Genomic DNA, 23,528 nt, shown 5'->3' on the forward strand with positions numbered 1-23,528 from the left:
TTTATGGAAGGGAATTGAAATTTCTCACCAACCTAGCAGATAAAATTCAGGGGTGAAATTTCCCTTTTCAGCTCTTTTGCTTTTTCCGGTGCATTCAATCTTGCTGCTGTAGCAACGCAGAAGTGGATGTTGCTACAAAACGAGTAAATGCACTGAGGTTTTGGACTTTTCTTTGCTCTCAGAACGAAGTAAGTGAGCCATTCTAAGCCAAGCTTCAGCTTATATTTTATACGAGGAGAATAGCTAGTTTTTCCTGTTGATTTTCTGAACAAACCATCATCATTATCCCACCCAAACAAACTCGTCCGTGTCTGAGTGGAGGCTGGCTTGACCCCACTCAGCATGTGCAGTCTCTGAAACTGGGACAGGTAGAGCTCTATTTACATGGAAGCAAAGGTTTTCCACTCTTCGCAGTCTAAACGGAACCAAAATAAGGCAGAGTAAACTTAAAAACTGTAAGTATTCGTTTTTTGTTGACTATTTTGCATGGTGCTATTGCTAGGGAAAATAAAACTTGTCTTTCGAAAGTATTCAATCACTTCCATACTTTGTCACTTTATGGTGAAAAACATTCGTGTATTTTATTAGGATTTAATGTGATAGACCAAGAGAACGCGTATAACTGCGAAGCGGAAGGCTAATAATAGGATAATTAATAATAAAAAGGATACAGTTGTGGAGAGGTTTAAAGCAGGTTTACGTTATGAAATAATATCCCAAACTTTGGACTTCACATAGAGCTCTGTTAAATCTGTGATCTGAAACTGAGAAGAGCATGACAACACTAAACCTAGTGGCAAAGTAGTCCATGGTAACTTTGGAGGAGCTACACAGTCCATAACTTAAAGTGGCTCAAAGGACACATAACGTTTGTAGTTTAGAACATTTCAGTTCAGCAATAATGCCACCATATGGTAATAGCTGAACTGAAGTGTAATCAAAATGTTATGTTAAAAAAAAAAAAATCAAAATCAGATGGGAGCCCTGGCCAAAATTAACAAAAGAATAAATAAGTCTTGGACCACCTATGCAGTAAACCTTCGAATCCAGACTTCTTCCCTGCCTATGTAAGTACCAAAAAGCAGGAATATCTGTAACTCAAAGACTGATTCAAAGAGCATCTGTTTGTGTGGCTGGCTGACGATCATAAGGATGAGTCGTGGCTTCCAGATACATAAGGCGCCTAACACACTCAACACATATTCATGTGCGAAATAGCCCAGTCAAAGTTCACACCTAAATCTAAGTGAGGATTGGTGGTAAGAATTGCAAATTGATGTCTACAGACACTGTCGATTGGGTCTGACTGAACTTGAGCTATTTAGCAAAAGTTAGATGTGCAAAGCCATTTGAGACATACCCCAAACGACTTCCTGCTGCGCATGCAGTGAATGATGGTTCTACAAACTATAGACTCAGGGGGGATTAACACAAATGCATGCCAATCCTTGTGATTTTTATCTGTAAAAATTGTTCACTTTACAGGATGTGTTGTCAGGGGTATATGTACTTTTGCAAGACATTGAAAGATGTATTTCTTTTGATATTATGAAAGGTCCACCTCTTATGTATCAGAACAAAATGAAAATGCTCATGCAGTATTTATCAAACAAAAACAAAGCCAAAATAAAAACTAGATGTTGAAAATGTAAGTACACCCCATGGTTCAGTTTGTATTAGGAACAGCCTTTTGCAGTAATGCTGCTAAAGTAGCTGTTTTCTCTCGTGTTGTTAAGACGATATTTCCCCTCTCTTCTTTTCATACATTGTTCCACCCCTCCTCGAGTTTGGAGAAATTAATTTGTACACTGCTCTTTTAAGGTTTACCACAGCACTTCAATCAGGTTGAGGTCTGGACTTGGACTGGACCATATCAACACCTTCATGTTTTGTTGCCGTACTCTTGCAGATTTCCTGCGGGGTTTGTATTTGTCACTGTCCTGTTAATGACAATTTGGGTATATGCCCTTGCCCTCTAGCTGCAAGAACAAACTCCAATCATTAGTGGTTGGAATCTAGGGGCATTGCACAATATGACTCTGCTGAGCGAGCTAGGATCGTTGAATACAAACAGATTATTGGCGCAATATGGTGCAACCACTCAAACACACACACCTACCAGTCCACCACTACTACTAGTACTGGGTGCTGTGGTTGTGAGCGTCACCTTTTCCTTTAAGATAAGGGAATTTTTGTGAACTCTATTGTGAATTTATGAATTTATAATACATTGTTCATGTCCAAATCTTGATGCATCAAAAAAAGGTTATAAGCCCCTACTGGACAAATTGTCACCCCTTCACCACCATGCTTGATAGCTAGTTTGTATTTGAACTTATTTCCTTTTAGTTATTTTTTCATTAAACACAGAGCATATAAACCATGTTTATAATGTCTTTCCTCATCCATCATGCTAACAACACCTGTATGTTCCAGACCACCCAACTGCCCAAAATCCTTTTCTGATAGAGGTAATCATATCATTTTGCTGCTGTTGCTGACCCTCTTGAATGACATAGAAGTAGCAAAGGTTTACTTAGCTTACCACAGTTTTTCCATTTGGCTTTATCTCTGTCATAAATCATGACAGTGTTGTCTGGAGTATTTTTATACACTTGAGGTTAGGTTTAAACAATGTTGGAACCTCTTTTTTTTATTATTATTATTTCTTTATGAATATAAAACCCTATAGTTGTTTTTTTAAACAATGACTTAAGATCATTTTATGAAATTAGAATCAAAGTTAATTTTGCTTTCTAAAAATGTTTGACTCCAATGGGAAATCTTATTTACTTATTTATTTATTTATTAGATTGAAGATTGAAACACTCGTGGAAAGATGGATGTTGGTGTTGGAACTAAAGGTTAGTGTTTCTTTTCATGCTTGTAGTTACTAAATATTTTTTCACCTGTTTTCCTTGTCTTGAAAATTGCCCGAGTAGCAATGCAGTGCTGGGATGTACAGGTCCTTCTCAAAATATTAGCATATTGTGATAAAGTTCATTATTTTCTATAATGTAATGATGAAAATTTAACATTCATATATTTTAGATTCATTGCACACTAACTGAAATATTTCAGGTCTTTTATTGTCTTAATACGGATGATTTTGGCATACAGCTCATGAAAACCCAAAATTCCTATCTCACAAAATTAGCATATTTAATCCGACCAATAAAAGAAACGTTTTTTTAATACAAAAAACGTCAACCTTCAAATAATCATGTACAGTTATGCACTCAATACTTGGTCGGGAATCCTTTTGCAGAAATGACTGCTTCAATGCGGCGTGGCATGGAGGCCTGTGGCACTGCTGAGGTCTTATGGAGGCCCAGGATGCTTCGATAGCGGCCTTTAGCTCATCCAGAGTGTTGGGTCTTGAGTCTCTCAACGTTCTCTTCACAATATCCCACAGATTCTCTATGGGGTTCAGGTCAGGAGAGTTGGCAGGCCAATTGAGCACAGTGATACCATGGTCAGTAAACCATTTACCAGTGGTTTTGGCACTGTGAGCAGGTGCCAGGTCGTGCTGAAAAATGAAATCTTCATCTCCATAAAGCTTTTCAGCAGATGGAAGCATGAAGTGCTCCAAAATCTCCTGATAGCTAGCTGCATTGACCCTGCCCTTGATAAAACACAGTGGACCAACACCAGCAGCTGACACAGCACCTCAGACCATCACTGACTGTGGGTACTTGACACTGGACTTCTGGCATTTTGGCATTTCCTTCTCCCCAGTCTTCCTCCAGACTCTGGCACCTTGATTTCCGAATGACATGCAGAATTTGCTTTCATCCGAAAAAAGTACTTTGGACCACTGAGCAACAGTCCAGTGCTGCTTCTCTGTAGCCCAGGTCTGGGGAATACGGCACCTGTAGCCCATTTCCTGCACACACCTGTGCACGGTGGCTCTGGATGTTTCTACTCCAGACTCAGTCCACTGCTTCCGCAGGTCCCCCAAGGTCTGGAATCGGCCCTTCTCCACAATCTTCCTCAGGGTCCGGTCACCTCTTCTCGTTGTGCAGCGTTTTCTGCCACACTTTTTCCTTCCCACAGACTTCCCACTGAGGTGCCTTGATACAGCACTCTGGGAACAGCCTATTCGTTCAGAAATTTCTTTCTGTGTCTTACCCTCTTGCTTGAGGGTGTCAATAGTGGCCTTCTGGACAGCAGTCAGGTCGGCAGTCTTACCCATGATTGGGGTTTTGAGTGATGAACCAGGCTGGGAGTTTTAAAGGCCTCAGGAATCTTTTGCAGGTGTTTAGAGTTAACTCGTTGATTCAGATGATTAGGTTCATAGCTCGTTTAGAGACCCTTTTAATGAGATGCTAATTTTGTGAGATAGGAATTTTGGGTTTTCATGAGCTGTATGCCAAAATCATCCGTATTAAGACAATAAAAGACCTGAAATATTTCAGTTAATGTGCAATGAATCTAAAATATATGAATGTTAAATTTTCATCATCACATTATGGAAAATAATGAACTTTATCACAATATGCTAATATTTTGAGAAGGACCTGTAAGTGGTCTTCTGTCTGTCTGTGTGGTCCGGTAGTTGTGTTCTATCACAGAGGAAACTGGTGGCAGAAAACACGGCCCAGATAGCTCCAGCTAGTATACAGGACGGTATCCATGCAGCTTTGAGATACAGTGCTGGAAAAAAATATTTACCCCTCTACAGATTCCTTTGTTTTTGCTATTTTTTGATGTTTCAGCTCATCAAACAAACATTAATATCAGACAAAGATAAGTAAATAGAGAAAGCAGTTTTCAAATTACAAATTCATTTTGTATGGTAAAAAAAAGTAAAAAGGTAATTACTCCTAAAGCTAATAACTAGTTGTTCCGGCCTTGGCAGCAACAGCTGCCATAAAGTGTTTTCTGATGTGCGATAATGAGTGTTTTTCATCACTCTGGTCTCACAGAAACATTCTCAAGTTTAAAAATGCAGTTGTAACCATTTCCATTAGCATAATTTGCAACAGCAAGAGATTTTTAGAAAGGTATCTTTGCTTTTACCACTTTTACCACTGTGTGCAGTACTTAAGTAATGAGAAGCATTTTTTATTAGGCATCATTTCATATTCAGTCAGCCAATAAACTGGAATGATTTCAAAATACTGAAAGATTTTGCCTGCTTTCTTTGCTTCCTATGCCTTGATGCACATGTGTTCAGTACTTATTCCCTGTTTTATTTGTTGCCCATAACTTCATTTATTAATTAATGTGCTTAGATTTCTTTGTATGTGTAGATTACCTAGGCTATTGCTGATATCTGATGTGAATTTCAGGTGAATCGAAATATTAGAAATATATTTACTTGACGTGAAAAATTTGAATGTGTTTATCACTTGCCTGCTGTAGGCGATAGCAGCATTACCTCCTTCAATTACTGTGTCCCGGAAAGACAAGAAAATAGTAATATCGTGTATTATCCCACAGCGGGGATATTTAGGTGTACCAGCAGCAAAGAGAAAGACAGGCATGCAGATACACACAAAGGTAAGAAATATAAAAACAAAAAAGAACAGACTGTAGAGAAAGGGATTATTTACTGTATATGAAAACACCCGTACAGTTATTACAAATAGCATACCCAGATTAAAGCTGAGTAGGGTGATTTAAAAAAATGTACAAAACGGGCATGTATATTTGTGCATAAGAAAATCAACAACATACTATTTACAAGAAATGAAAAAATGTGCAGATAACAGAAAGGTTAGATGCACACGATAAACACATATTGGGCTTGTTGGGAAATAGTTTCAACAGCTGAAGGATCTGTGATGATGAACCTTTGTGCACGTATGGATGCAGCAGTCTGTCACTAAAGAAGCTCTCCAGACATGGTTAAAGAATCATTCTACCAGTATCTCTTCTATTTGAAAGAAAAAACTGAGCAATGTAATCCGTGCTAACAACTACAAAAAATGCTGAAATGCAGAGAAGCAGAAAAAAATTGGTTATAAAATGTATTTTACTCACCCAGAACGTTTTGATCCATGTCCGATTTGTTGATCTTTGTTTATGGCAGTGCTCTGAGAACATTTAAAGTTAAATTAGAATGGAAATCGCCGATGTGTTAATGAGCACTTGCACTTCATTTCTGCATGTTAGAATGCTAGCTGTTAGGTAAAAACTCAGCAATGCCTGAAACTGGTGTCAACCAGAAAAGGCTGATTTGTTCATCTTCATTAAAATTTAGAAGTACTTCATGTTTTTAATGTGATAATATGTATTTAACTCCTGCTGCTGAGTTGTTAATACAGGTACTTGAATAAATCTGTATTTGAATTGTGGAGATTAGAGTAAATTATCAGTGACACTTCTAAATAGACTGCAGATGAGGGCTGCACTATATTAGGAAAACGTGTGATATGCCACAATACAGTTGAATTCTCCAATAACCATATGACTTGCAATAAGAAATAAACAAACAGCGGCAATGTCTTTCTGTTCTGGGTCAGAGCCAACATGGATCCCAGATAATAAGTCTATCCAGCTACTGGAGAAAATACAATAAAATTTTATATTTCCATGTCAAAAGTTGTTTCCAACTGAAGTCTGCTGTTTTGGCATTAAAATACATGTTAGTTGTAGTTTCTTAATTACTTTCGCACCTTATCACCTCTTTCCCTTCTAAAACATGTATGCCTGCCGCATTATACAACAAGAGTCATCATATATATTACAGGCAGAGACAGGCTGAATGAATAGTTCTTAATGTGCTAACACTTACGTCACCATTGTTGGTGTTTGTGTTCAGATGTGCAGGCAGAGCTTGACTCTGTGGAGGCTGAGCTGGAGTTGGTGGAGCTTCAGATCACAGAGCTCCTGGATAAGCAGGCCCAACTGACTTCTCAGAAGAATGCACTGCTGCTACAGCTGGAGGAGGCCTGCGGCACTGTCAGACCATCATCCTCAAAGTCCTTAGGCCCTGAGCCAATGATGAGCAAGCAGGAGCTGCAGCAGTATGATGGCACAGGTAGTACACAGCCATGGTTTCACAATAAGCTCATTATAGAGGTCTGCCCTAACAGTTGTAAAAGGTGCATGATTGGAGGTCAGTTTGATGTGGGGGTTGTGTAATAAGTCTTTGTTGACCTGTGCTTGATAGATTTTCCTTGGTCCAAAGACGTGGAACAGCATCTGAAGAACTCCTTTCATCTCTCCAAGTTCAGACCACTGCAGCTTAGAGCCATCAATCTAACAATGGCAGGCAAGGATCTGTTTCTTGTCATGCCTACAGGAAGAGGAAAAAGTCTCTGCTTCCAGCTGCCTGCAGTCTGCTCCAAGGGTACCACCACTCAGTTTTCTCTTCTAGCTCTTTCTAAGCTCTTGTTTTTGTTTTTTTAAAGTACATCTGGTGTTGCTTAATGCACAGTATCTCACACTATCTTTTCATGGGACAACACTGAAGATATGAAACTTTCATACAATGTTAAGTAGTAAGTAAACAGCTTGTATAACAGTGTAAATTTGCTGTCCTGTCAAAATAACTCAACACACAGCCATTCATTTCTAAATTGCTGGCAGCGACAGTGAGTACAGGAGCAGGGATGCATCCAAGAGTTGCAGAACAGTGGCACTCAATGACTAGAATTGCTACAATTCATCGAGGGAACCATGAATGCCATCGTGAACTGTGACATACTGAAGCAGAGAACAATCTCCTCCCTTCAGAAACTGGACCAGAGGGCAGCATTCCAACATAATAATGAGCCCAAACACATCTCCAAGACGACTACTGCCTTGCTGAAGAAACTGAGGGTAAAGGTGCTGGACCAGCCAAGCATGTCTCCAGACCTAAACCCTATTGCGCATCTGTGGTGCATCCTCAAACAGAAGGTGGAGTAGTGCAAGGTCCCTAACATCCACCAGCTCCGTGATGTCGTAATGGAAGAGTAGAAGAGGATTCCAGTGGCAACCTGTGAAGCTCTATTAAACTCCATGCCAAGAGAGTTAAGGTTGTGCTGGAAAATAATGGTGGCCACACAAAAATATTGACACTTTGGGCACAATCTGGACATTTTCACTTTGGGGTGCACTTAGTTTTGTTGAGTACTTTTGAGGGAACAGCATGTTTAAACTGTTATAAAAGCTGTACACTGACTACTTTACATTGTATCAAAGTGTCATATCTTCAGTATTGTCACATGAAAAGATATAATAAAAATATTTACAGAAATGTGAGGGGTGTACATGCAATACTAATGAAGAATTTGAACACACCCTGTTTTATACATTATTAGGTATGTCCTTTCCATCAAACCGTATGAATTTGATTGATTAACTTGTCATAATGTTGCAGGCTTCACATTGGTTATCACACCTCTTGTGTCTCTGATGGAGGATCAGATCATGTACCTGAAGTCTATTGATATTTCGGCAGTCATGCTGAATGCGTCGAGCAGTAAGGTAATGACTGGCAGTCATTTTTCTTTAGCTATGTTGTTTAATGGCTCTTATTGATTGGCCAATGATTAGTGTAGATTCTCAGTCAGTCCAGAAAATGACAATCATAGTTGCTTAAATAAAAGGCAACTGGACATGTGTTTTTTGTTTTGTAGAACATAAATGGTTTATGTCCCTCCTCTCTTGAACGACCTGTCTGCCTTGTCCAATTTGTGTACATTGATGTCTTTAAAAGAGTGTCCCATGCCCTTGTAATGAGATAAATTGCTGAGTCTTGACCCACTAAGCCAGCTCTTCTGCATTGAGCCATCATGGCAGTATCAGTGTGTGCCATATTGCTTTCGCAAAGGACTGCTTGGATCCAGCATTTTGTTGGACATCACATTTTAAGTGCCATAGATTCACGCTCCGCATATATTTCCTCATCTCATTTATATCTTTAGTGCCTGAGATGCTCAATCTCATAGAGTGGTGTCGACGGTGTGTAATGGTAAATAAAGAAAATCAACAGGAATATGTGGGTCAGTTGTAATAAATATCGTCACTGCAGTTTAGAACAATAGAATTGCAATTGAATATTTTCCTGATATTGTGCACCCCTATTCCTATTTCGCGGCTTTGTCCTTCCTCCCTTTGTTTTTAGTGTCTTGTTTTCCTTCATTCCTTGTTTGATAGTGGGTGGGGAGATTCAAACGGTTGGGGGTGGTCTGTGGTTCTAAGGCCTCCATATGGATCTACATTCTCTACAGAAATCTGCACATACAGATCAGTTCCTGCTTTGACCCTTTTAGTGTTTCAGTAATCTGTCTCGTGTTCTAAACTTTGTTTCACTTCTCAAACAAAATGCTTCCTTTAGATCTGATCGTGTTTTAGGAGTATCAGGCTAATAATCTTTAAACAAACTGTTAACCATGACCAGAATATTGAAAAGATTATTGATAAGGTAAATTTAAGTAAAGGTTGTGTCTCATTATCTTTATTGAATAAAATTCACAAAAGGCTTCACAACAGAATAAACTACAGTATGAGACACAATCTAATGTTTACTCTGCCTCTAAAATATAAGACAGAGAAATGAGGCGATATTAAATTTGGGCAGAATGTCCATTTTGATATATTTTATTCCTTTAACAACTTCAGGAGCATGCCAAGCTTGTTATGGCTGGAATGATGGATCCGAAAGCCCCTTTCAAGCTGGTATATGTAACTCCAGAGAAGATTGCCAAGAGCAAGCTGCTGATGTCTCGCCTGGAGAAAGCCTATAACGCTAAGCTGCTGAGTCGTATAGCTGTGGATGAGGTACACTGCTGTAGCCAGTGGGGACATGACTTCAGACCAGGTGGGAATTTTTGGAAAATCTAATCAGGAAGTGTTTTTACTAGCCAATTGTTATATTTAAATATCATTATTACATTGTGTTATTGTCAGTGAAACCATTTAACATATATTAAATTCATGTTTAATGCCTTATGTCACAAGGTAGTAAATGCTGTATGATTTATATCTGTGTGTTTACTCTGCAGATTATAAACTCCTGGGCATCTTAAAGAGGCAGTTTCCCATGGTGCCACTCTTTGGGCTCACAGCCACAGCAACTAGCAGCGTCCTCAAGGACTGTGAGAAGATCCTGTGTGTGCAGCAGCCAGTCACAATCACTTCTTCTTTTAATCGAACTAATCTCTATTATGAGGTAAACTATGACCATTGTACCAACAAACACACTTCAGCAATCTGCTTCATGCATAGCTTTTCATTTCCATGTGTGACTTGTTGGAAAACCTGTTAAGTAACATCGGCCCCCATGTTTATCTTGACCATTACCTTGCTACACTTTAGGTGGATGTTCCACAGTTTTTAATCAGTAATCTGATCCCCTGGAAATAGTCTCACGGTGTGTGCTGCAACCCTATTTACTGTGTTGTTTGACCTGCAGACTTTGATGGAATGTACTCTTTTACCACATTATGCACTCTTAGGTGGGCATCCAAATGATGAATGAGGGGGATTTACCACATTTTAGACATTATTTGGGTCTTGTCTTAGTTTCCGATGTTTTTGTGGGTTTTGCTTGTCCGTGTGGCGGCTCCATAACTCTGTATCTGTGCTGTTGTGCTCTTTCAAATTTCTTTATCAGAAGTGTTTTTCAGCTGTTCAGCTTTTTAAAAATACTTCTGACTTCCTGGGGCTACCTGCCATATCTATGTGTGGAAATACCTCAACTAACTTTATTAAAGCCAGTGATATTTCCGCCAAAAATCTAAGGAAAATCTTCAAAACACTTCACAAATTATCTTTCGTAATCATAAAAATATTTAAAATAATTAAATGACAGGCAGTCAGTTGTGTGGGTAAGAATAACAAGACATCATACAAGCTGAAAATTGATGGTCTGAACTAGCCTGGGGAGAAAAGGGGAGGCTAGAAGTGTTTCATCTCATGGTAGCCGAATCCAACGGGATGTAAAAAAAAATGTGAAAACGTTAACAGTTCTTCTGTGTAACTTAGTTTTTGTTTTTTTCCTAGGTTCGCATTAAAGACTCTAACAATGATGCTTTAATGAGTGACATTACATCTCTAATTAAAGGCAAATACAAGGACCAGTCAGGTATAACATGCCAATGTGCTTTGAAACCAGAGTAATTACTTCCTTGGTTTTGAACACACATTTCCATACAAAGCAGCCACTTTGTGATGCTAATGCATCTGCCACAGGTATTGTGTACGTGTTCTCTCAGAAGGATGCTGAGATGGTATCGTCTGAACTCAAGAAAAGAGACATCTCAGCATATCCCTATCACGCCAACATGGACCCGGAAGAAAAGTCTAAGGTTCACCGCAGATGGACTTCTAACAAAATCCAGGTACTTGTTTTAATGTTAACAATCTTAGACCTGATTAATCCTACAAAAATTTTGTTTAAGTAATCTTAGACATGAATGTTTTATAATTTTCAATTTCTATAGTTTTCTATAGTTTCATCTTTTAACAGAATAACAGGAACAGTGCAAACTGCTAGAGTTTTACTCTTGACTACGTTTTCCTGCTTCTTTCTGATAAATTGATGATTTGTCTGATTTGTTCAATCATTGGATTCCAATTCTGGTCCCTGTGGGCTAGTGTTCTGCTTGTTTTAGATTTTTTGAATCTATCTGCTAGAAATTGGAATCGGACAGTTGTCCCATGATCAGCTCTGATTGGGGATTGGTGTGTTAAATATGATTTTTGTTTTATTCTATTTATTATGTTTATTAAAGCTAAACATTCTACCTATTTTTGTCTGTGAACACATCAACAACATCATGTGCTTCTATGGTCAAAATTGGAATTGGAAGATCTGATCCCAAATGAAACCAGAAATCTGTATTGGTTAGGAAAAGCTTGATGGGTAAATCTCTATTTTAGCTGTGTCCTGGATCCATCACCTGCATTACCTTCTTAGCATATCATCAGGTTCTGTAAATGCCCAGTGATGATCCAGTCATTCAAATCACGTTTACTAAAATAGGAATAGCTGAAGCACAAAAATGTTCTGCTGAGTGACGAAGACACCACTGCAATCCACTGCAGGTTTTAATGCTCAGTTCAGACGTTTTTGGTGGCATGCATTTTTTTGAATGGTTCAAATTATCATGTTAATGTGACCTCAATCAGAACTCCATCATGCATGCGCAGAAGTAGTAGTGACCTTACAACTCATGTTGCATTTGTCTGTGTTGTTTCATTCATTGTTTACAATTGACCTTTTAACCTCCAAAACAATTTTTACATCATTTCATCAACGATGTAAAGATCAGATTAAATGCTACATGACAGTACAGACGGATTTTGCTTTGAAAAACATCTGATCCACTTTAGTGCCACATTTAAAAGTGGACTCTGTCTTATTTAATAAATTTAAATTTGGGCTGTTATGACTTGGGTCTTTATATAGGCAAAAAGATCAGATTTGGGCCAGATTTGCTGCAGTGAAAATGCATCAGTTAGGTGATTATAACGAAGTCTGGAAATGTACACCACTGAGCTGGTGTTCATTTAAAATAAAATAAAGACAACTGTGTATTATTCAATTCAATTCAGAAAAACTTTATTAATCCAAAAGGGAAATTAAATGTTGTTGTAGCTCATATTATGCACGTTTCTTCAAAGAGCCATTGTAGATGCTGATGGGTGTAAGCAGGAAGGATCTCCTGTAGCGTCTGTCTTATAACAGATCTGAAGAAGCCTCTGACTGAAGACACTCTGTTGTTGTGACGGTTCATTGTTTGCTTACTCAGGTGGGCCAACAGGAGTATCTCTAGGACCTTCGTGATGTGAGATGTCAGGTTAACAGGTCTAAAGTCACTAAGGACTGATGGGTGAATTTTCTTTGGTACTAGAACAAGACAAGAGGTCTTCCACAACACTGGAACCTTCTTCTGGGCTTCGGTTGAAGAGGTTCTGCAGAATCCCACAGTGCTGCTCTATACAGGCCTTCAGGACTATAGGGCTGACACAATCTAGACCTGGAGCCCCATTCCAGTCCAGTCTCTCCAGTTGTCTCTTCACCTGACTTCTTGAGGCATACAGGTGGAAGGGGGAGCATCAGCACCTTCTGATATGCTTGAAGGCAAACATGTAGAAGCCGAAGGGTCTATGGCTGAGGTAGAAGAAGTGTGACAGGAAAGCTGTGGGTGGAGGGTCGGATGTCTGTTTGGCTATGAGCAGGCAAGAAGGATGCTGACCTTGTTTCTGACCTATTGAAGAATGTGTTCAGTTCATTGGCTCTGTCCAGACATCCATTGGTCTAATCTTCCTTCTGCTTGAAGCCTGTGATCTTCTGCTTCCTTGACCACACATCTCTTTTTGGAGCTTGCTCTCCAGCTTCTTCTTGTACACCTCCTTGCTGTCTCTTATCTTGACTTTAAGTTGCTTCTGTATAATCCTCAATAATTCTCTGTCTCCCTCTCTGAAGGCTCTTTTTTTCTTGTTAAGCAGGTCCTTCAGGTCACTGGTGATCCAGGGTTTGTTATAGGGGAAGCATCTCACGGTTCTGGTGTGGATGATGTTATCCACACAGAAGTTTATATAGTCGGTTACACACTCAGTCATGGCATTGATGTCCTCTCCATGTGGCTGGCACAGTGCGTCCCAGTCTGTAGCCTCAAAGCAACCTTGCAGGGCTTCTTCAGCTTCCTGTGACCATTTTCTCACAGTCCTCTTTATTACAGGTTGCCTCTGAACAAGGGCCTTATATTTCGAGCAGAGAAAAACAAGATTGTGATCTAATTTGCCTAGAGGAGGTCTTGCTGTAGAGATGTATGAGTCCTTGACATTTGCATAAAACAAATCCAGGGTTTTGTTTTCTCTGGTAGAGCAGCTGACAAACTTTTGAAACGTTGGAAGTGTAGCAGAGAGTGAAGCATGGTTAAAATCACCAGAAATTGCCACCAAAGCATTGGGCTGTTGTTTGTGTAGCTTAGCAATAACTGAGCTGACGACATCACATGCGGTGTTGGCAACAGCTGATGGTGGAACGTAAGCTGTTGCCAAAATAACACAGGTGAACTCTCTGGGTAAATAATATGGACGAAAACATACTGCTAACAGTTCAATATCTGGACTGCAGAGACAACGCATCACAGTAACATGTCCTGGATGTCACTATCTATTTTTCACAAGTACTGCTAGTCCACTTCCTTTGTGTTTGCTGCTCCTCTTTAAATCTCTGTCTGCTCGTATGGTCAGAAAGCCTGGCAGAAAAACGTTGGAGTCAGGGATGATATCCTGCTGCCATGTCTCAGTGAAACACATTATACTGCATTCCCAACATTCTGGGTGGGTCCTTCGTAGGGCTTGGAGTTCATCCAACTTGTTTCCCAACAATTTCACATTACCCATCATAATCGATGGAACAGATGGTTTGAACTTCCTCCTTCTCTCTCTTCTCTTTGCTCCTGGTCTGCATCCACGGTGCCTCCTTTTCAACTTATCAGGGATTTGGGGTTGCAGTTAAAGTATTGTTGCTATGGTGATGCATCATAACAAATGTACAAAAGTAAAAAAGTATCAGCAAAAATCCTTCCAGCTGCACAGCATCCTATACCGGAGAGGATAATTGTCCAAGACTATCAATTTCTATCCATCACAGGAATTAGAGTTCTTAAAAAGAATATATCAGAATGAAAAGTAACAGAACTACTCCAACCTGCTGCCACCTTGAGCGGCACAATTCTAGAATACAAGCTGCCTTGTATAAATCTGTTCAGGTAAAATCCAAATGTACTATATTGGGTAGAGCTGCTGAAACTTTGGGGTCGTAGCTCAGGCCAAAAATAGTTGAATTTTGCATGACCGCAGCCTAGCTTAAAAGGTCATTTACAGTAAATTAGGAAATGTTTTACCAGTTCTCTGCCTAGTCTGGGTTGTGAATGAATGAGATTTATTGTTAATTAAACAAAAAGATGTACAACCTTATTTTATGAGATGTTTCTGTTAGCAGCTGAAATGAAGGAGTAAGAAAAACTAGAGAAACTTACAGTTTATGACTGATGAAAAAGACATTGTGCTAAACCAGATAACGGCAACAATTTGTGAGGCTTCAAAAAACTAAAACTGAATTCCTTACTTAAACTCAGACAAACTATGTTCACTCTGGGTCTGAAAATTTTTTTATATTTTGTCATCTACATAAATTACCTAGAAGTTCCTGTGACATTGAATTTTTATGATAAATCAAATTATATTTATGGAAAGTAAACATTAAAATATTTCAAAAAGTAAATTCATGCCACTGAAATGAACAGTTGTTGAGATATATGGTCATACATTTCACTAAAAGGCTTTTCCAGACTACCCCTTGGCGCTCTTTTATGATGTAAAAGTGGAGCCCCGGCATGTAAACTGACTGCTGCTACAGTGGCAGCGACACAGACAGCAGCAAAGACTCTGATATGTGTCTAGATATATTTCAGTCACTATCAGAGAGAAACACAGCAGAGTCAGGAGAAGAAAGTCAGCTGTCATCAGATGGCAGAGCACAAGTGCCGCAACGTCCTGACGGCCATCTAATTTCACCACAGTCTATTTTAGCCGGATGCCGTAGCATTGCCGGAGTCAATCAGCATGAATCATACCACACCACCAGGAAACGGAACGAGCGCAACATCCAGATTTTCAGAATAATTAATCAAAGACAGACTAGATCTCACTATATTAATAAATACACACAGTTGTTAACATTGGATCAATTCGATCAGTTACTGGATTAACTAAGATATTATAAGCCAGACAATTAAACGAAATTAAATGAAGCAGTTTAACTTAGACGTCATTTCCAGGCGACTTTGGACTTGCAAAATTTAACATCAAAATATGCTTTTTTTGTGTCACAGTTGTCTTTTATCACATCTTTAATCCTAACATAATGTCAATTACTTCCCAATTCCTTCAATATTAAGATGTTTTCTTTCAATTTTGCATTTGTGGGAAAAGCGTATCACAGGCTTGTCTTGCATCATTAATTTTATTGCCTCATGAAAGTGTTCTACTCCTCAGCCTCCATGTTCATAATTTCTTAAATTTTTAAAAATTATGCTGTTATAAAGTTGATGTTCTGACATGTTGGTTAAATTGTTGGGTCCTAAAAACATTATATTTGTATTTATTTATATTGAAACCTCACCAAACTCAGTTAATCCTCTAAATTCTTCTATTTTTATTATGAAACAGGCATTGATTGCATGGAATACAGTAGAAATAAATCAGCTGAATATGACTGTGCTGGTGTTCAGGTTGTGGTAGCCACAGTGGCGTTTGGCATGGGCATTGACAAACCAGATGTCAGGTTTGTTATCCACCACACTATCAGCAAGTCCATCGAGAACTACTACCAAGAGAGTGGGCGTGCAGGTATACACATCATCATACCTTTAATGTCTAATACTGCAATTTCTGTCCTCATTTGTTCATTGAAAATACATACTATAATGTATAAAAAGGCTACCTCCTTCTGAATCCTCAGGTCGAGATGATCTTTCAGCAGACTGCATCGTCTATTTTGGCTTTCCTGATGTCTTTAGGATCAGTACCATGGTGGTCATGGAGAATGTTGGCCACCAAAAGCTGCTGCAAATGGTTGCCTACTGTCAGAATGTTGATAGGTAATGTGCAGCATTATTAGGCGTGGACTGGCTTACACACCAGTTACCTGATTGCCATGTTTGCTGTGTGAAGGTGTCGACGCTCTCTCATGGCTGTTCACTTTGACGAGGTGTGGGACGATGAAGGATGCAACCAAATGTGTGACACATGTTGCAATGCAAAAGGTTTTGATAGATTTTGGATAGATATATGATTACGTGTGCGTGTGTATAAAATATAATCATCAGCTCTATACCCCTTCAGGCTATGCTAGTGTGGACATTACTCAGCATGCAAGGCAAGTGGTGCTAATTGTTGAGCAAGCAGGGTCCATGGATGAAAAAGTGACTCCGCTAAAGCTGGTGGAGACATGGATGGGCAGGGGCCCAGCCAAGCTCAGGAAGATGATCCAGACCACTACTCTGTCTCGGCTGCAGGCTGAAGCTGTAATAATCTCCTTGCTTCTCCAGGGGTACCTCAGGTGACTCATTCTGTTTCTGTTTCCAAGTTTTCCATGAATCACCATAATGAAGTTTAAAAATTACAACAGGACTTGAACTTTGTAGTTTGTTGTTATGTTTGTTGTTATGTCATTCAAACAAAAGAAGGAAAAAACTTTGGCTCTGCATGGTTAGTTTGAAGGATCCAACTTAACCCCAGATGCAGCTTTAAAATATTGTTACAACTTTTACCACTTGGACCAAAATAGTCTGTCCTATAAAAATGTGATAATTATTTTTTTTTCTACCTTTAACATATCACATCTTTTGACCTACTTCAGACCTATACAGTCTTACCAGTGGTAACAGCCCTAATTTTGGTGCATTATTATATCTGGCTCAGTGGGAACTTGTTTGTAATCTTATATTATTTCTATGTTTCTACCCTAGGGTGTATTCCTCAAACGATGATTTTGGAGGGGTCATCATACCTAAAACCTGTTTTCACTGTATTTTGACTGTAAAGATTAAAGTTAATAGGTATTCAGGAAAACAAAACATTGTAATATGTAAGGATTACAGTATATCTAATATATGTTTAATGTAAGACAAATTGTCTAGCTCATTCTTAGTTCTAGCAGCCAATTAAACTAGTGCTCTATCAGTTTTGTAAAAATAATAGATCTTTTTAAAAGATGGCACTTGTTTAAACCACCTTGGCCTTTCACAAGTGAACTGTTCCAGCTGCCCATGTTGCACCTTACATTGTAGAACAAGCGGGTAGCAGTAATGCTTTTGGCTTTAATCGAACTTCCATTCAGCTATCCATAAAAACAGCTTTGTTTGGTTTCTCTGTTTTGAACTTAGAGAGGATTACAGCTTCACTCCATATGCCACCTACTTCTATGTGAAGCTCGGCCGCAAAGCTCCTCTCCTAAAGAAGGAGACTCACACAATCAACATGAACATGTGGAAAGCTGAAGCTGGACCTTCTGCGGTGAGTGTTTTATTCAGAAGGCAAGCAGAAGTTATTTAGTGCCTTTGTGTCTTGTTGTCATTAAAGAAGAGTGTTTTAAAGGTCCATGTCAAAGGCTACAGTTGAATACAAATCTCTGAAAGTTTTCCCATCCATGGCCATAAAAAGTACTCTCACTTCTCCAGTTAGTTGTTTTATGTCGTAGCTTTGAAAGAGGAGAATTTGGTAAGAGGTTCAGAAAACACTCCTTTATTTGGGCTGGGCCTGGGCAACATAAGAAGGTCTTAAAGGTCTGTTAGAATAGGCTTGGGCCGGTTACCGCTCAGATATACAAAGGTTTTAAAACTTGTCCAGCACTTTGAGTAACACATTTCTCCCCCTCCCCCACATGTTACTGTGCACTGCAGGTCAGTTAACTGAACAAAGGCTACTGATCTTTTTCATCCCTTACCAGAAAAGACAAAGTTGGCTGTTTGGAAATATTTGTAGCTGTGAAAAACAAAGGCTTTCATGATGTGGAAACTAAGAGTATGACCCGTCACTCTTACTAAGCTAACGCTGTTTTTATACTACAGTTGGCAAGATAGGGGTTTTCTTTTTTATTGACTTTCTCTTGTGCTGTGAGTTGTTGCAAGATTGGTTTAGTCATCTAATGAGCCAGGGTAGGTGGGCAAGTTACGGCTGGCTGAAGTGACATGACATGGTTGTTGTTGCCAGTCAAGCTGGTCTCAGTGTTTCACAAACTTCTGATCTACTGGGACTTTCATGCTCAGCCATTTCTGGAGTTTCCAGTGAGCAGCAATTGTGTGTACTCACATCCGTGGAACATTAAAGCAGATGGGCGACCAAGCGTGGCTCCACTCTTATCAATTAGGAACATGAATCTGAGGCTAAAATTCTCACAGCCACTCCAAAACTGAAACATAACAAATTGGAAAAACATTGACTGGTCAGATGAGTTGTGATTGCTTCAGTTTTCTGATGGTAGGATCAAAATTTGGTGTGAACAGCATAAAAAGATGGATCCAGTCTACCTTTGATAAATAGTTTAGGCTGGTGGTGCTGCTGGCCTCGTTTAAATGACACAGCCTACATTTTATCCCTTTCCGATCTTAGTTTACCCATCTTCTTATTGCTACTTCTAGCAGGCTAATGCACAATGTCACAAAGATTAAATAATCTCCTGCTAGTTTCTTGAACTGGAAAATGAGTTCACATTACTCTAGTCTCCCTCACAGCCACCTGATCTGCTGCTTTGGGATGTGTTTAAGTAAGAGATTCACATCATAGATATGCAGCTGAATAATCTCCAGCAACTGACGATGCTGTCATGTCAATATGGTTCAAAATATCTGACAAATGTCTCTGACACCTTTGCTCTGAAGAATGAAGGCATTTCTGAAGGTAACAGGTGGTCCGCCCGCTACTAGCAAGGTACATAGTGAAGTGGTCTGAGTGTATAAGTAATCACCAATCCACCTAATACGCATGCTTAAGGTGGCACAAAACTATAATATTGTCCAGCCCTTATTTGTGTAGCATATATGAATTCAGTCTCTTCAATATTTAATATAAGCTTTTGTGGTAATATTTACTGTTTTATATACTTTTTAGGGACAGTTGTTAAGGATAATTCTTTAAAGTCACACATAAACTGAAGGTGTCCTAAAGTTGAGCCTGTGTACTAGAGGCACTTCAGTACAAAGAGGTAATAGTAAAAGTCTGTCTGGTGCTGGAGACCTTCTAATAAATGTAAGATGATTGAAGCCAAGTTGATGTCTTTCTCTTCCAGCTGACAGGTGGTTACCAACTACATCATAGATGCTTCAGGCTGCGGTCATGCAAAATTCACAGATTGCTTCAGCAGATTTTAGCCTGGACTCTTTTGTGTCTCTTCTGTAATAATTTGAATGTTTTCTTTCTCACTTACATTCTCTGTCTGTTCTTTGTGAAATCTAACTTGTTTCTTCTTCTTTCACTGGCTGATGTGTTTAGTCTGCCGTTTTAAAATGTTTCTGCATATTTTTTACAATATTTGAAGAGGTAAGTGAGGCCTGCTTGTAGTGATAACCTTGCTTTTCATTACATTTCAGTTCACCAGCCCGTAGAAGAAAACTGATCATCTCATAAACATGTCTTTTTTAGCCTAATTAATCATAGATCCTTATAGTGTGTGCATTTCTTCACTGCTAGTATGAAAGAAAATGGATAATTTTACCACAGTGCAATGATAATCTCCAGTCCAACAACATATCTAATACAACGACAATTGGGACAGTGGGGCCAATGGGGCCAGGGACTGCAAATGGAAATTAGTTATAGCTAAATCTGGTGTAAAGCATCTCTTCTTTTATTAAGATTAATGTGTTTACACATAGTCTCTGTGAAATAAGTAATTAAAAAAAAAGTATCTTAATTTTTGCTGTAGACTGCAAACATTTGAATTTGACATCCAAATATGAATATTTGAAAACAAATCAATATTTCAGCTTTTTGTTTAGAAGGTGGCATTTTTTGTAAAGGAAAACCAAAACTTTCAGTGAGAACATTTTTGGAACAGATAGACTCAAAAAAGATTAAAGTAGCAGTGATCAAACGTTGTAGAGAAAGCATGAAGCAACAGTAATAAACTGCTTCATCATATGATCATCTGTTTTAGGTGTTTGTTTAAAACAGGTCTGTATTGAAAATACATTATGTCTCAGTGAGATGACCTGTACTAAAAAGATCTGACTTAAAATAAGTAAGAAATGAGAAGTGAAATTAATTCTTAATTTAACAACATATGTAGGAAACACTATGGATCATGTTCTATTTCTAATCCCAATTTCTAATATTATTTTAATATATTATATATTAATATATATTTCAATTTTTTTGTTTTTGTTTACCCTAATTGTGTTTTTTTCATGTCAACTATTTCTTATGTTGTTTTGTCTTAGCACAGTTTTTTTCTTTTTTTTTTAAGAGTAAACAAGGAAGGATAAAAATAAAATCAAGTTGACTGTTCCATCAGCCTCTACTTATTCAAACCCAGAACAGGTCTGTGCTGGATATATTAGGTCTCTGTTCTAATTATTACAATTTACTTTAACAACAGGTATCTCTCCTCATATCTGAACTTCTCATCTCTTACCGTTTTCTCTCTCAACGTGTTCAAAACATTTACAGTATACTGAGTCAGACCGTGTTTCACTCCCACCATTAGGCAGACCACAGCTGTAACTGTGCCCTTTCATGTGAGGAGGAAGCACTTTTTGCTGTTGAGGAAATATAATCTTCCCATGCTGCTCCACATTTGGCTGCAGTTAGACAGACTCACCTTGTCACAGTCTGACATGATTGGCGATCTGGCAGTTACAGCCATGAGCCTTTGCTGTTGCGCCATGTTCTGTCACTATAAGAATGCTGATTTGTTGAATGCGTAAGAAGTAAATTAATTTGGGTCGCAACACAGGCTATATATTAGTTTTGCTTGCAAAAACTAACAAAAATACTAATTACGAAAAAGGTGTCAGGAATGTTCTTGTACCCACCCGTCATGACCCACCCTCCTGCCCCACACTTTGAGAATCATTGGAATAAAGTGAATAAGATCTAATCGAGTTGAAACAGCAAGTTTACAGGAAAATAGCCTTTTTTTTTCTCCATTAAGCCCTTTTAGATCATCCATTTCTTTCATGATCTACACATGTTCTTGTGTAGTCAAGAAGATAAGGCTGCAATAAATCAGAGAGGTACAGAGGAGCAAGACTAGGCATTTATAAGCCAACATTAGGATTTTATAATGAATTCTATGATGCACAGGAAGCCAATGAAAGGAGGACAAGATAGGTGAGATGTGCTTATGTCTTTTTGGGCTAATTTAAAGATTGGCAGCGCCAGCTGAAGAGGATGCTTTACTGACACCAGTTTACAGTGCATTGCAGTAATTGAGACAAGTTGAGATAAAGGCACGTACAGGTCCTTCTCAAAATATTAGCATATTGTGATAAAGTTCATTATTTTCCATAATGTAATGATGAAAATTTAACATTCATATATTTTAGATTCATTGCACACTAACTGAAATATTTCAGGTCTTTCATTGTCTTAATACGGATGATTTTGGCATACAGCTCATGAAAACCCAAAATTCCTATCTCACAAAATTAGCATATCATTAAAAGGGTCTCTAAACGAGCTATGAACCTAATCATCTGAATCAACGAGTTAACTCTAAACACCTGCAAAAGATTCCTGAGGCCTTTAAAACTCCCAGCCTGGTTCATCACTCAAAACCCCAATCATGGGTAAGACTGCCGACCTGACTGCTGTCCAGAAGGCCACTATTGACACCCTCAAGCAAGAGGGTAAGACACAGAAAGACATTTCTGAACGAATAGGCTGTTCCCAGAGTGCTGTATCAAGGCACCTCAGTGGGAAGTCTGTGGGAAGGAAAAAGTGTGGCAGAAAACGCTGCACAACGAGAAGAGGTGACCGGACCCTGAGGAAGATTGTGGAGAAGGGCCGATTCCAGACCTTGGGGGACCTGCGGAAGCAGTGGACTGAGTCTGGAGTAGAAACATCCAGAGCCACCGTGCACAGGCGTGTGCAGGAAATGGGCTACAGGTGCCGCATTCCCCAGGTCAAGCCACTTTTGAACCAGAAACAGCGACAGAAGCGCCTGACCTGGGCTACAGAGAAGCAGCACTGGACTGTTGCTCAATGGTTCAAAGTACTTTTTTCAGATGAAAGCAAATTCTGCATGTCATTCGGAAATCAAGGTGCCAGAGTCTGGAGGAAGACTGGGGAGAAGGAAATGCTAAAATGCCAGAAGTCCAGTGTCAAGAACCCACAGTCAGTGATGGTCTGGGGTGCCGTGTCAGCTGCTGGTGTTGGTCCACTGTGTTTTATCAAGGGAAGGGTCAATGCAGCTAGCTCTCAGGAGATTTTGGAGCACTTCATGCTTCCATCTGCTGAAAAGCTTTATGGAGATGAAGATTTCATTTTTCAGCACGACCTGGCACCTGCTCACAGTGCCAAAACCACTGGTAAATGGTTTACTGACCATGGTATCACTGTGCTCAATTGGCCTGCCAACTCTCCTGACCTGAACCCCATAGAGAATCTGTGGGATATTGTGAAGAGAACGTTGAGAGACTCAAGACCCAACACTCTGGATGAGCTAAAGGCCGCTATCGAAGCATCCTGGGCCTCCATAAGACCTCAGCAGTGCCACAGGCTGATTGCCTCCATGCCACGCCGCATTGAAGCAGTCATTTCTGCTAAAGGATTCCCGACCAAGTATTGAGTGCATAACTGTACATGATTATTTGAAGGTTGACGTTTTTTGTATTAAAAACACTTTTCTGTTATTGGTCGGATGAAATATGCTAATTTTGTGAGATAGGAATTTTGGGTTTTCATGAGCTGTATGCCAAAATCATCCGTATTAAGACAATAAAAGACCTGAAATATTTCAGTTAGGGTTCAATGAATCTAAAATATATGAATGTTAAATTTTCATCATGACATTATGGAAAATAATGAACTTTATCACAATATGCTAATATTTTGAGAAGGACCTGTATTAT

At 39.1% G+C, this 23,528-nt stretch overlaps 1 protein-coding gene across 12 annotated transcripts in view; it reads left to right on the forward strand.

The window, feature by feature from the left end:
• Window positions 1-33: 33 nt before the first annotated feature.
• Window positions 34-23,528, forward strand: part of recql (RecQ helicase-like) — a 32,540-nt gene continuing 9,045 nt past the window's right edge. For 3 of the 12 annotated variants that reach the window (XR_007042171.1, XM_047390445.1, XM_047390446.1), the window contains exons 1-15: window positions 34-455; window positions 2,813-2,864; window positions 5,446-5,505; window positions 6,770-6,988; window positions 7,121-7,300; window positions 8,315-8,421; window positions 9,559-9,757; window positions 9,942-10,108; window positions 10,942-11,023; window positions 11,131-11,279; window positions 16,188-16,305; window positions 16,418-16,556; window positions 16,630-16,721; window positions 16,801-17,017; window positions 17,844-17,973. Coding sequence is in view for 10 of the 12 variants with exons in the window: in XM_047390445.1 (XP_047246401.1) it covers window positions 2,840-2,864; window positions 5,446-5,505; window positions 6,770-6,988; window positions 7,121-7,300; window positions 8,315-8,421; window positions 9,559-9,757; window positions 9,942-10,108; window positions 10,942-11,023; window positions 11,131-11,279; window positions 16,188-16,305; window positions 16,418-16,556; window positions 16,630-16,721; window positions 16,801-17,017; window positions 17,844-17,973 (1,884 nt within the window). In the remaining 2 variants the exon portion in view is untranslated. Of the gene's footprint in view, window positions 456-508; window positions 1,068-1,821; window positions 1,922-2,436; window positions 2,472-2,812; window positions 2,865-5,445; window positions 5,506-6,769; window positions 6,989-7,120; window positions 7,301-8,314; window positions 8,422-9,558; window positions 9,758-9,941; window positions 10,109-10,941; window positions 11,024-11,130; window positions 11,280-16,187; window positions 16,306-16,417; window positions 16,557-16,629; window positions 16,722-16,800; window positions 17,018-17,843; window positions 17,974-23,528 lie in introns of those variants that run through there. The other 9 variants (XM_047390441.1, XM_047390438.1, XM_047390440.1 and 6 more) reach the window with 9 other exon arrangements.

Source organism: Girardinichthys multiradiatus, chromosome 17 (genome assembly GCF_021462225.1).
Source record: "Girardinichthys multiradiatus isolate DD_20200921_A chromosome 17, DD_fGirMul_XY1, whole genome shotgun sequence".
NCBI lineage: Eukaryota > Metazoa > Chordata > Actinopteri > Cyprinodontiformes > Goodeidae > Girardinichthys > Girardinichthys multiradiatus.